Source organism: Gastrolobium bilobum, unplaced genomic scaffold (assembly GCF_033153095.1).
Source record: "Gastrolobium bilobum isolate Gb01-03AN ecotype WA unplaced genomic scaffold, APGP_CSIRO_Gbil_v1 utg26468, whole genome shotgun sequence".
In the NCBI taxonomy this organism is placed as follows: Eukaryota; Viridiplantae; Streptophyta; class Magnoliopsida; order Fabales; family Fabaceae; genus Gastrolobium; species Gastrolobium bilobum.
The window spans coordinates 175,758-189,333 of record NW_026898419.1 but is presented as its reverse complement, the minus strand read 5'-3'; the positions used below and the strand labels follow the sequence as shown (position 1 = coordinate 189,333).

Sequence of the window (13,576 nt, the reverse complement as noted above, 5' to 3'; positions counted from 1 at the left end):
TTTTATTTTTATCATTATCCTTCAAATTTTATTTTATTATTATTGTTTAATAACAAATGCATGGGAAAACAAATATTTTAAAATGTGAATAGTCAAATTTATACATTTTAAAAGTACATGATATGAATTTTTATATAATGACATTTTATTTATGATTTTTGACATTTGTAATTATTTTATAAATTTTGGATATAAATTTTGTTATGAAATATTTAATTTAAAATGTTGAGATTTTAGAATTTGTACTTATCATTGGAAATAAATTTAGTTGAGTCAAAGGTTGCTTTATTCGAATATTTTATAATATTTTTGGAATCCATATTAGAATCTCATAATCGTTAGCGGGGGTAACAATCTAGGTGCGCCTAATTGTATAGACATTTGTTTCAGGAGGAGAGGGCTATTTGTTAAATGGAGCTGGCCCAAAAGAGAGACCACCTCTTGGAGGAGAGAGTTAACAGCTAGATGAAGCCACCCCCGATGACTTGACTTGAGAAAAGAAAGGGCTTCTTGTTAGATGGAGTCACCCTTAAGGGAAAGGAAACCCTTAGGAGGAGAGGACTATTAGCGAGGTGGAGCTGTCATTGCTTGATTCTGTCATGTGTGATCTCTATCGTATTAAAATTATGATTTTATGATGCTTTATAAATGGTCATTACATCATTCTAAAATTTATTGATTTCTTATTCATATATCTACGTTGTTGATTTTATTTACATTGTTTACTTTCATTGTTCAACTATGTTTATGGCTAAGCAGTTAAAAAGATAAAGCACTTGTGCATATTTTATTTCCCTTTCCTGTTCATTTTAATCATTATGACCTCATTGAGTCTGTGTAACTCACCCTTATTTTTATATTACCATCCAAATCACCAGGCAACTGAGTAGCACACTGCTAGGAGTTGCATATCTTTATGTAGCATATTTTGGTAGCTCTCTTTTTGGATAAGATGTCATTCCTTTGTTTGTTTTGGAACTCTGAGCATTCTACAGCTATAGGGAGTTTGGTAGCGACATCCTTTTGATTTTATTAAGTCTCTAGAGTCTGGATTATATATTTTGTTATTATTATTGTTGTTGGCTGGTAATATATACATTGTGTTCCAGATGTTTGAACTTTGTTGGGAATGTTAGAAATACAAAGGAAACTTTGTCAAAATTTTAGTAAAATTTAAAATATGATTTTATTGGGAACTTTCTCTTGTTTTCTGGTTTATTTGAGAAATATAGGCTAGCTAGGCTAAGGGAGTTTGGGCTACCATTATTCTAATTTTAGTAAGATTGTAACGCTCTTTCTCTTGGTAGTACAGATCTATCAACTTTAGAATAACATTGTGAACTTGTCCGCTACAATGTTTCTCTATAGCTCAAGTTATGGGTTGAAAGGAAAATTATGTTTTGCAATAACGGAAATGATGAATTTTGGATGAATAAGGTTCGTGATGTTGGGAAAAACATATTAGAAAGCTTCTTCATAATGTCCAGCACTATATTGTGTTTACTAGGAAGTTTCCTTAGCCTTAAATTACTAATTACTTCCCATTTATATAATTTATTTATTCGGGTTATTGTAGGATAGGCTGCAAAAGCCACCTGAACCCACCAATCAGACTGAACACCATTATATTAAGGTGGCACAAGCAGATTATACCATCACTATATAAAGAGGGCTCAAAATCAGGTATGATCATCTTTTCCATTATTACTGAAGCTCATTTATCAAGTATTGACTTGAGTGTCGGAGCATCTTTCAGGTAATTCCCTCTATGTGTCTTAACCTAGCAAAGATCTCCAATATCAACACAATCATCCCTCCCAAAGACCATCCCACAAAATCTCTCATCAGATCCCGCTACAAATTAATATCGGATTCCAACTAGACTAGACTTAACCGTGTGTGATCAGATCCAATATCTCACGGATAGTGTGGATTTTGGTTGACACGAGGTGCAAGTGGGGATTATATACAACATTAATCCTTTATTAGGGCTACTTATCCTTACACTTTCTGTTGTATTCTTTTGCTCGGTGTCTAAGGAAGTTTTCTAGATTAAAGAAATTTCCTCTACAATTTTTTGTTATGAACTATTACACATGTTTTTTACTTAATGAATTTTGATTTCATCTGAAAATCAGAAAAAAAAAGTGAATATATAGGCTCTGTTTGAATGTGTTTTAGTTTTTTTGTTCTTAAAACAATTTTGTAGAATTGTTTATAAGAATTGTTTATAAGAATTGTTTTTCAGAACAAAAGAAGGAAAAAATCTGCTTGATAAAATTGTTTTTAAAAGAGTTTTAAAATTTAAAAAACAAAAAAATTTGCTTGATAATTTTGTTTTGAAAACATATTTTCAAAGTTAGAAAGCATAAAACTCATTTGATTATTTTCTTCATTTTGTAATTTTGCCCACTTAAAATACCCAAAAGCTAGATCCAATCATTCGTGAATGTCTTCGGAATCTGTTCAACCAAAAATTTTGATCTCTGAAAACCATGTCCGTCAAGTGTTTAAACGACTTTCTTAAGAGAAGAATGTTTTTCCTTTAACAGAGCTGATTATTTAGATACAACTGAAAACTTAGATATATTGCAAAAACTAGTTTCAAACGAATAAGAAATTAATTTCCTTCTTCCTTCTTGAATATTGATTGAAGAGGATATTGATAACAGGAGAGAGATGGAGGGATTGAGAAGAAAGTTAGAGTTGCAGTCAAGAAGAAGGGAAAAAAATTGAAATAGTAAATGATTTATAATAATATGTTGGTATTCACACTATTGCCATTAATGAAAACAGTGTTCTCCGTGTTTTTGTAATTCTCAAAACGAAAAACGCGAAAACCAAAACAAAAACAAATCTAAGGTGTTCTGATATTTTTGTTCTAAAAACTGAAAACCAGTGATTGTTTTTAAAATTATTTTTAGGAAACACTCTTATCAAACAAATTTTTTTGTTTTTTAATTTCCAAAACAAAAAAATTGTTTTCTAAAACACTAATCAAACACACCCATAATTTCTGAACGAATCCTTATAATTAAATTTTTCTGAAACCGTTCACTTGTAAGTTTGAGTTACTATTAAAGGAAAAAACTGTTGGCTTGTCCCCAATATAAGTTATGTTATTGTGCCTTCAATGCACTATTGTATTTTTATAAACAAATAAAATAGTGCAAAATAAACGGTGCAGCTCCATGAATGCCAAAGCAAAAAAGGGAAAACGAAAAAGAAAGATAAAGATCAAGACGCAATGCACAAGTGGGAAAAGGTGGGGGAAGTTATGGGAGTCCACATGCTTATGACAAAGGTGGCTGGGTCAAGAAATGGTAAACAAAAATATCCTGCATAGTTCATGCTCGAAATAATAGAAAAAATATTTCACATAAAGAAATAAAGGTTAAATAAATATTGAAAAGACCGGGTCCACTGCTTTTCGCTAAACGACCATCGAAGATTTTTTTTTTTTTTTTGGGTGGGTTTTTATTTTATTTTATTCAGTATATGAACAAAACACAGGCACATATTTATGCTTCAGACTGTAAAGTTGGATTCACAGTGGATTCGGACTAAGAAGAAAATTTATGAAAACAAATGCGCTTTTGACCCATTAAATGTGAAAATGAAAATAATTTTTTTATTTAAATATCAAATATTTATTCAAAATAATATTGTGAGACACATACGGGACCGACACCGACATGGGACACGAGACACGACACGATACGATACGCCGACACGATACAATACGCCGACATGTTAATTCTAAAAATTGTCATATTTCAACACGTTAGGACACAATTTGATATTAATTAATATTTTTAATATATTTAATATAATTTATATTTAATACATAAAATAGTCCATAATAAGTCATATAATCAATCAAATATTCAAATTTCTTAACGTAAATATAAAGCAAAAGTAATTTTTCATACTTTGTTAATTTTTTATGTCAAATTCCATAAAAAAAAAATTTGACTTATAAATTAGTTTTTCATTTTTAGTTAATAAAATAAAATTTAGATCTTAAAAAAAAAAGTATCGGATACGTGTGGAAGCGTTGATTGCGTGTCGAAAAAAGTTGACTGCGTATCGGAAACACATGTCAATGCGTGTCGGAGCGTTGATCACGTGTTTCAAAATATTGACCGCATGTCGAAATATGTCGGGTATGTCAACGTCCGACACATATTTTTTTTTTTAAAGGCGTGTCCGTGCATTCTAAATTGGGAGTGTTTGAGTTTTATGCAAAAATCACGACTCACTTGTTATTTATTGTGTGCGGCAAGTTACGCAATGTTTGAATTTTGTATAAGAATTTTATAATTATCAAGTTATATGAGAATTGAAATCTTATGTTATAGAGATAAAAAATATGTAGAATTTATGTGTTACAAAAATTAGATGTGAGAACCATATTAGCATGAAAATCTAAGAGTATGTAGGAAGATTTTAAATTTCATGTTGAATAATAAGAATTATAAAACCCCTTGTATAAATAAGGAAAAATATTTCGTTTTCCATGTATTATATTAGGATGAAAAACCCAAAATATATCCAAAAATAGTAAAGAACAATTTTTTTTATCTGAAATTTTCACGTTTTTTCATTTTTATTTTTGTATAGTAGTAGCATGCGTCTTCTTGTGTTTAGTAAAGGTGGTGGTCCTAGGCAGACAAAGTAGGGATTGGATTGGTGTTTGGTCATTTTGAACATGTAACAGACACAGATACAGACAAAGACACAGTGACAGACCCAGACACGTTCACACAATAACTGATAATTAGCCCTTGGCACCTAAGCTAAGTTGAGAAGTGGCAAATAGAACCTCAAATTCGACAAAACAAGTGGTCCACCTCTACATGTTTTCTGACTTCTCTGACTTTCCTCCATCATCTCTCTCTCTCTCTCTCTCTGCTTTTCCATAATTCTCCATCTATCAATCACTCTTTGTTATCTTATCTCCTTTTAATTCTTCATTCACCCCTTTCAACTGCTGAATGCTAAAAAAGAAGAAGCACACTATCCCCTCTTTTGTTTGTTGTTGCTTATAGTCTCCAGAGTCCCTAGTTGGTAGCATATCACTGAAGGAACCTACCTTGCAGTTTTAACCGTACTGTACTGTACTGTACTATGTTCTGTAAGTACCTCTTTTCACCCATCTCAGTCATCACCTTAAAAATTTGTTTTTGATTATGCACTTTCTTCTATTTCTCCCATGCATTTTATGGTCTTCTGCTGCTTCCTCACTCTGCTTTACTCTTTACCGTTTCTTTTTTTTTGGTATCTTTTTTTTTTTTTTTTTTACCTTTTTCTTTTTATTATCGTATTGCTCTTCCTTTTGTTGTGATTTGGAGTTTCATGAAGCTTTAGTTTAGCTTGCAAGGAAAAACTTTTGTTGTTGATGTTGAGATTTTGTGTTTTCTCTTTTCTTTTTGTATAATTTGAAACCGATTTTGTGCTGGATTAATTGTGATATCATCAGTTTCCTAAGTTTAGATCTACGTTGTAACTATCAACGGGAAGCCTTTAATTTGATGTTAATTGCATCGCTTTGCTATTTGTATCGTTCAGTGATTTTAGTAACTCTTAATTCCCACATGTTCTTTAACTTCTTTCTTCTATAACCACTCCAAACCATAATTATCTTCTTTAGTTCGAGTGTTTGCAATCTCCTAATTATTTGTTTGTTTTGGGTGGTTAGTTAGTCCACTGCAAGAAATGCGTTTTAGTTAAAGTATGTCATATGAATTGATGAATGATGTTGGAATCGTTTAGTTAACCTCTGGAGGTAATTTACTTCTATGCAAGCATGGAAGTGCTAAATTTCTCAACTTTATGGAGATAACTCCCTTTGAGTGTTCAGTTAAACCTATTTGATTTAAATAATCGTAAATTTTTGCGATCTTTTCCTTAATGTTATTTTGAAGTAACTCCTGAAAACATACCTGCCATGAGCCTTTTCATGTCAGTATAATTAAAAGATCATCTACCTTTGCCGGCAAGGGAAGGATGTAAGACTGTAAAAACTGACATGGTGTTCATGATTTGAGAAGGACAATTCCCTAAATTATTATTGATGAAGAAAATAATAGTGGTAGTTCATAACAACAGACAATGCTAGTTTTCTCCCTTTCATAATTTAGTGCGTCAAAAGAGGCACCTTATTTTCTGCTTTCCAACTGGGAAAGGAAAAATGAAGTGTGAATTCTATGGTGTTTGAAGCAATGGAATTTAATGTGCTGTGACCAACTAAATAGCCCACAAGGTAATCTAAGAGATGGGCCAGGTTCTACCTACCAGAAGAAAAGATATCAAATGTATAATAAAATGCTTATTTAAGTGCTGTCTTGTGATGAGGACCATACTTAAGGTACATTTTTCATTCAAGTCTTATCTTGTATCCAAGATAATTCTTCATTCTTGTACGAAATGAAAAGAAGATAAAAAAAAATGGTTATGTTTCTTTAGTTCTTATTCTTGCCTTAGAACACATTCATCTGAAAACTCTTTTGCTATATTTTGGTTATGAAAAGCTTCAAAAATATGAAAGAAAGTCATATTATAACTCTTCATACTTTGAATCTGATTAAATACACCTTTGAGGTCTTTCCCCCCACATTGATTTTCCATGGAGAAATAACCAGCATCCATGGTAATTGGCATGTGAGCAATCACCAGTTAATGTTTTGTAGGCCTGCAACAGTGGCCTATAATAGAAGAGGACAATTAACTAGTAAGAGTGACTGATAATTGGTGAGTTCCTTCAGTTATTGGGTGTTCAACCAGCTGATTGTGATTGGTTGTAGAATAGGGTAGGTGGGTAAGGTAATAAGTCATGGTATAATTCTTGAAATCTTTCTGTAAAATAGGTCTGCAACAAGAAACAACCATATTTCTCAGCAAAGCTTTTCTTTATGTACTGGATAGTTTCCCGTGACCTAAAGTCTCATTGGACAGCTATTTTTTATGAAAGAAATGTATTCTTACATTCTCTGCTGTCATTTTGATTAGTGTTGGAACTAGATAAGTTTTTCCGTAAGGTGAGGTATTACAACAGTGAAAGGGATAAATTACTGTTTTCTATGTACATTCTGCAATTTTGCTGTGACCCAAGTTGGTCATTTAATCTTCAATAGCCTATGTCTTTGTGTAGAAATCTTCAAGGCAAGAGCCTTACATATTAAAAGGATAATATTGATATGAACATATGAGACATTTGTGACACAAAGGAGCACGACTATATTGGAAGCACATGTAATATCTTTAGATCTTCTTTAACAGAAGAATGACCCTACTTTAATTTATGGAGAACTGGTTAGTAAACTAGAAACCAACATTATCCGAGATATGGTTTGTGTCAACTATAAGAAATAAAACTGTGTATGCTACTATGCTTGTGATCCTTAACAAGACTTTCTTGGTTTATTCTTTCCTATCTTCTCCTTTGTTCTTTATGCCCCGGTGTTTGTTTCTATTTCTTCTATGTATGTTATGACATCTCTTCTTCTCCATGTTTTATATCCTATTATTTTTCTATATTTACTTCCCGGCTTCCCTTATTACATTTTTTTATATCCTACACGCTCAAACTAGCAGAATTCTGTTCTGCTATAGGTTTAGTGTTTAACTGAACTACTTTTCAGATAGCAAATTACGTTAGACAATTGATTCATAATGAAGAAACAGGCTTAGGCTTGTCTACAGGGAATTATTGTAGAATGAAAAAGTATACTGCATTAACCAAATGGTATATAGTCAAAGGGATTGTGGGAAAAACAGTATAACTGACATTTAAAAAGATACATGTTGCAGAAGTGTTTTATGGAAGGAATTTCCATTCTGGTTCCTTACTCCCTTTCTATCATCGATGATTTTCCAGTTTCTGAAGAAAAGTAAAAAAGGATAAATGTTAGATAACAAGAAAATCGGGCAACTTTTCCGGGTGATATTTTGTTCATAGCAACTGTTATATGTGACATGATTTTTCTTTTCAAAATGTATAATATCTTGGAGAGGTGCATACTTTATACAATGAACCAGCATCTTGATGAGATTCACATGCCAATTGTTGTTATGGCTGTCGTGCTCAATTTGAGCTATGACAAGTCTTTTTGTAAGAAGCAGTTGAGTAACGTTGTTCCCATTATCTGATTTCCATTGTCCTATAGAAGGGATTTTCCATATAACTATCATCACCTATATAATGATCGTAATATCTTTTTATGTTTCTGCACCGATAATTTGTATTTTATTGACATAGGCGTAAATGATTGGATTGAACATGGTTTTCTCTATTTTGATTGCATATTACTGCTAACTTCATGTTAATACCAGAATCTTGTATGTTCCATTTTACATGCAAAAACGAAATTCCCAACTTTACTAAGCAAGTAATGCATTTCATCGTAATGTAGGTGATGCTATTATGGTAAGCTAACCAAAGTGAAGTATTTGTTCCATCGAATTGCCTTCTGGAAAAGAAGTTAGCTCTTAGCTGATCCATATAAACAATGATGACTCCAAACTTGAACTTGGAACCTGAAAATCATTCAGAAGGTAGCAGCCAAGTGGCTTCCAAAATATCCTTACAAGAAGCATCCCATGATCTTACTAAGGACAGCACCACCACTTCCTCCTGTCTTACAAACCTTACAAAGGCTGAAGCTGATCCAGGTTCTATTACCCTTGATTTGACACTCAACTTCAATTCCAGTGATGAGTTGAAAGGTTCAAGTGATGCTAGCAGTGAAGTGGGAGCTGAAGCTCATCATGCAGCAACTCCAAGAGTTTTCTCTTGTAATTATTGCAGGCGCAAGTTCTTCAGCTCACAGGCATTGGGGGGTCACCAAAATGCTCACAAAAGAGAGAGGACAATGGCTAAGCGTGCAATGAGAATGGGGATGTTCACTGAGAGGTACACTAGCTTGGCATCACTACCTCTTCATGGTTCACCTTTTCGCTCTCTTGGTATTGAAGCTCATGCTGCAATGCACCGAAGACAAATGCCATCACTGACAACTCCTGACATGAGAGCTGGTGCAAAATTTGAGAAAAACCACCATTTTGGATCACTAGTTTACATGGAAGATGATGATATGAGTTTCTTTTGGCCTGGAAGTTTCAGACAGGTGCACCAAGGAGCTGGTGTTGATCTTGGAAATGCTCAAACTATGAATACTAGCTTTGTTCCAATGGCTCCTCCTCCTCCACCACAAACATCTACATCCCCTGATCTCACATTGAAGCTTTAAGATTTGAGAAATGATGCATACACAGGCATACCCTTCACAAAATAATAAATAAGTGGCTAAGAAGTGACTCATCCTTTAAAATTTCTCAACCACTCATTTATATTTTTTGTTGGGGGGTTTATGAGGGTTTTTGTTTGTGTATGTGTCATTCCTCTTAAGATTCTTCGTATTTGATTTCATTCTCTTCGGACATGAAATTATTAATTAATAGGGCGTGCATTGTACAGTGAGAATGTGTATTTGATTTTAGCTTATTTTAATTTCACATTACTAATTGTTTCCTCTCCATTTCGCTTCATTATAAATGTTTTTGTCTATAATGTATTTGTGATAGACTGTGTTTGATAGAATCATGAGGTATGACTAAAGAGAGCTACTATGTAGGTTGATTTTGCTTGCAGTGCATTGATTTGAATCTTACTGGAAATTGCTATAGCTAATGCCAAAGTGAGGATTAGTCTCGCATCTCACCTGGTGAAAAAACTAAAATACTGTTTGATAGAGATGGTTAGGGTGTTGGATCAATATATTAGGACTCCAATTATGCCCAATTACATGATCCAATTGACTTTAATTAATTAATTTATTTATTTTTTCCCTGAGGAATCAGGCAAGAAAAATGCCAACTTAAAACTATATTTCAGGAATTTTGAAGTTGTCCAAGCAAGCATAATTTATCCTCAATGCCATTGCCAATGAGATGATGCTCATGCAATGCATTTGTTGGTTTGTATCTTGTGAAATTTGCAAACTATATAGATTGTATATTTTGCCGTCCAACTTGACTTAATGTATTATAGGCTTAATATGTATGTGTTTCTTAGGCTTTAAATTTGTCATGAAGCCCATGCCAATTGAAAGCGGACATCTTAAGCATAATTTATATGAATCCAAGTTAGACCTTCCTTTACGGGGCGTTTGGTAGAGGAAATTTTTTTTTTATCCGGGAATCACGATTTTCAGGAATATGATGAAAAAAATGAGTTTTCTGGGAATGTTATCAAAAAGTTGTTTGGTAGACTAACATATTCCCGGGAATATTGGGTTAATTTTCTTGATACTATGTTTAATTGTATTAAATTTTCCCTTGCCATTGAAATATTAGAATACCACCTTTTGAATGGCATTCCTTGATGGTTTTTTCAAAAAAATTTACACACAAAATAAAATCCCGAGAAAATCAGATTCCAAGGAAAATTTTAAAAAGTCTGTACCAAACGATGCATTCTTATTTACCCAACCAAGGAATCCCGGGAAAACAAAAAAAATCCTCCTACCAAACGGGCCCTTATGGACGCTTAAAAGTCCAAGAGGTTCTAGATTCCCATCCATGTTACGATGTGCTCTTCAAAGGGGATTTGATAGAGAAGAATTTTTTTTTTAGTGAAAAAATGTAATTACAAGAAAAAAGTGAGACAGTAAATTTGGTAGGAAAGTTTAAAAAAAGTTATTTGGTTCCGCAAAATATTACTGGAAAAATTGGATTAAATATCCTGAGTTTATGTTTGGTTGAAAATAAAATTTTGATAGAAAAATGGATCGGAATTACGAAAGTAACCTTTCTTTAATGGATTCTTTGATCACATGTGGTTAAGAAGAAGGGTAATGTTGTCACTATTTTTATCCACTTTTTACATTTATCCAGTTTTCTCGCAAATACCACGTTGGAAGTTGCATTCTTGCACAATACATTTGTAGCTTTTTTACATGTTTTTCTCAATGGCTGGGCAACTGCGTTGGATGGGTAAAATATTTCATTCCTTCTACCAAACGGAGACAACTGAGAATGCCACTTTCACTTGACTGAGAAAGTTTAGAGATGTCCCGAACCAAAAGGCACCCCCAAGGTTTAAATGAGGAGAGATGCATAGATACGGTGGAATCACCTTTTCATTGTGATTATGTTATTTGAGAAATTTCAATCATTCATTTATTAAGAAATTAATAATTAGCAATTAAAATAATTCTTTTTCTTTTTCTATTTTTGCAAGTTTTGTCATTAAAATTATGGAAAAAGTATTTACAACCTTGTGTTATTTTAAATAAAATGACCGTAATTTGATATATGTTTATTTATTTTTTATATTCTCTCTCATCAATCATATTTTCTTTCTCTCTCTATTCCTAATTTTGTGAAAAAGAGAGACCAATAAATATGCACAAAAAACAATTATTTTACTTAAAATGACACAAAATTATATTCTCTGCAATGATAAACTTTCTTTCAAAAAATAACGGAGATTTTTCATATACATTATAAAGTTTGATGTTTGTCCTTTTAAAGGATATAGAATTATGTTCTTTTTTTTTTTTTTGTAAATGAATTATGTTCTTTTAAGTAAGAGAAAGAAATACATAATGACAATCACAAGGAGAAAATGATTTTTTTTTATTTAAATTTTAAATAAAAATACTAATTTTAACTAAAATAACCATCCTTAGACTAACATTTTTACCTACATTGTAATATTAAAATGAGACAAAATAAAACCCCTTCTTATTGGAAGCGCTCAAATGAAAACCAATTGGAAGTTGAAACTTCTACAATTGTACTTGGCCAGCATCGTCTTACATCGGTGTAAGAATAATAAGTCTTATACTAGATTTTAATCATTAATTTTCTGCATTTAACAGTTAAAATTTATTAGGTTTTACTCATTAATTAATTTTTAATTTCTAATAAATTTTAACCGTTAGATGCACAGAAATCAACGGTTAAAATTTAGTATAAAATTTGTTATTCTTACACCGATGTAAGTTCATCCTATCCCATTATACTTAAATCTTTACTATCTTCTTTTTCCTCTTTCTCCAATCCCCCCATTTTTTTAAATCGTATAGCCGAATAGAAAAATAGTGGTTCTGTTCTGCTTCATTTCTAGCTGAATCTCTATTGTAGAGCAGCAAAGTGTCCACCTATACCACTCTTAAACTCAAATAATTAAATTATAGAAAAAAATATAAAATATAAGAGAATAGATGCCATATCCGAGAGTTTATGCTTGATCCTGAAGAGGACTAGGTCTGACATTAGACCTAGTACGCGTCCATATTGCTTTGTTTTTTTATGACTTGGTCAAATATGGCCAATACAATAATGTAAAAGAAAAAAAACTCTTTTAATTTTTTATTTTTTAATATTTTATTTAAAAGTTGAAAATAAAAAATAATAATTTGAAAATAAATTTTAATTATCCTCTTCCAAATTTGACCTCTATATATTTATGGAAAAAAGATGTGTTATTTTAAATGATATATTTTGTGTCTTTTCATTTTCACTAAGAGATGAAATTCACACTTTTAAAAAAAAATCACCTACTTCCTCTTCTATAATCTATATATTTTTTTTAATTTAAAATGACATAATTTTATATTCTTTAAAAATAATACATATCTTTTTCTATATTTATCCTTTAAAAAAATCGAATCAAAAAGAAATAAAAGAATATTTTCGCTTCAGAAACATTGACTTTTTGCTTGTGGTACATTAACTGTATCGTCATGTCAGTTATTTATGAGGAATTTGTTGTTTTCTTATTTTTCAATTTGGATGCACTTGGGTTTGCATAGCAAAAGCGTTACGGTTACATAGCATAGGGCAACATGTTGACTTTGAACTTGAAGGAAGGAAGGAAGAAAAGTAGCGAGTGCCATGCCGGCTTGTTCACGCTGATATAAATGAAAAAAATGTAAATGATTTAAAATTCTATCATTTTAAATAAAAGAAAGAGATGGATAAAAAAAGAGAGAAAGTAGACAAAAAAATATAAATGTATGGGTCCTATTTTGTTGTAAAAGTGAAATGACATAAGTTGTGTCATTTAAAAGAACAAATACTTTTTCCAATATAAATATATAATAATCTGAATACATTAAATGAAATTGATTCAGAATAATATGATTATTATTTTACATTTCTCTATTCCGATCTAATGATATTAGAGAATAGACAAAAATAAGTAAAAAAAATAAAAATAAAATTAGATATGACAAAAGGGCCAACCCGAAAAAGATTAACTGGGTTAGGATTGACTTGAAAAAAAAAGAAGCAAAAAAACCTAACCCAATCCGATCCGAGCCGAGTTAGGGTTGACTCAAAAAAATGGAGGAAAAAATAGCATTTGTCACACTCATTCAGTACATGTAGTGAAAAAGCTAAGGAAATTATTTTATAAGATATTTACCGGAAAGAAAAACACTTAATATAATCGCTATTTACTGGCCACTGTATATATATATATACCCAAGTTTCAAGTCCAACAAGATATAATGTTAAAGCAAATCAAGTTTCATGAGCATTAGATTCCCCTTAAAAAGAGCAACCC

The 13,576-nt window shown here is 31.7% G+C and overlaps 1 protein-coding gene across 1 annotated transcript; it reads left to right on the top strand.

Annotated features, from left to right (window-relative positions):
- Nucleotides 1-4,844: 4,844 nt before the first annotated feature.
- LOC133316118 (zinc finger protein 4-like) lies at nt 4,845-9,563 on the top strand. Its single transcript, XM_061517829.1, has 2 exons — nt 4,845-5,137; nt 8,415-9,563. Exon 2 carries the CDS (start codon nt 8,511-8,513, stop codon nt 9,249-9,251), a length of 741 nt encoding a protein of 246 aa, XP_061373813.1. The 5' UTR covers nt 4,845-5,137; nt 8,415-8,510; the 3' UTR covers nt 9,252-9,563.
- Nucleotides 9,564-13,576: the final 4,013 nt, after the last annotated feature.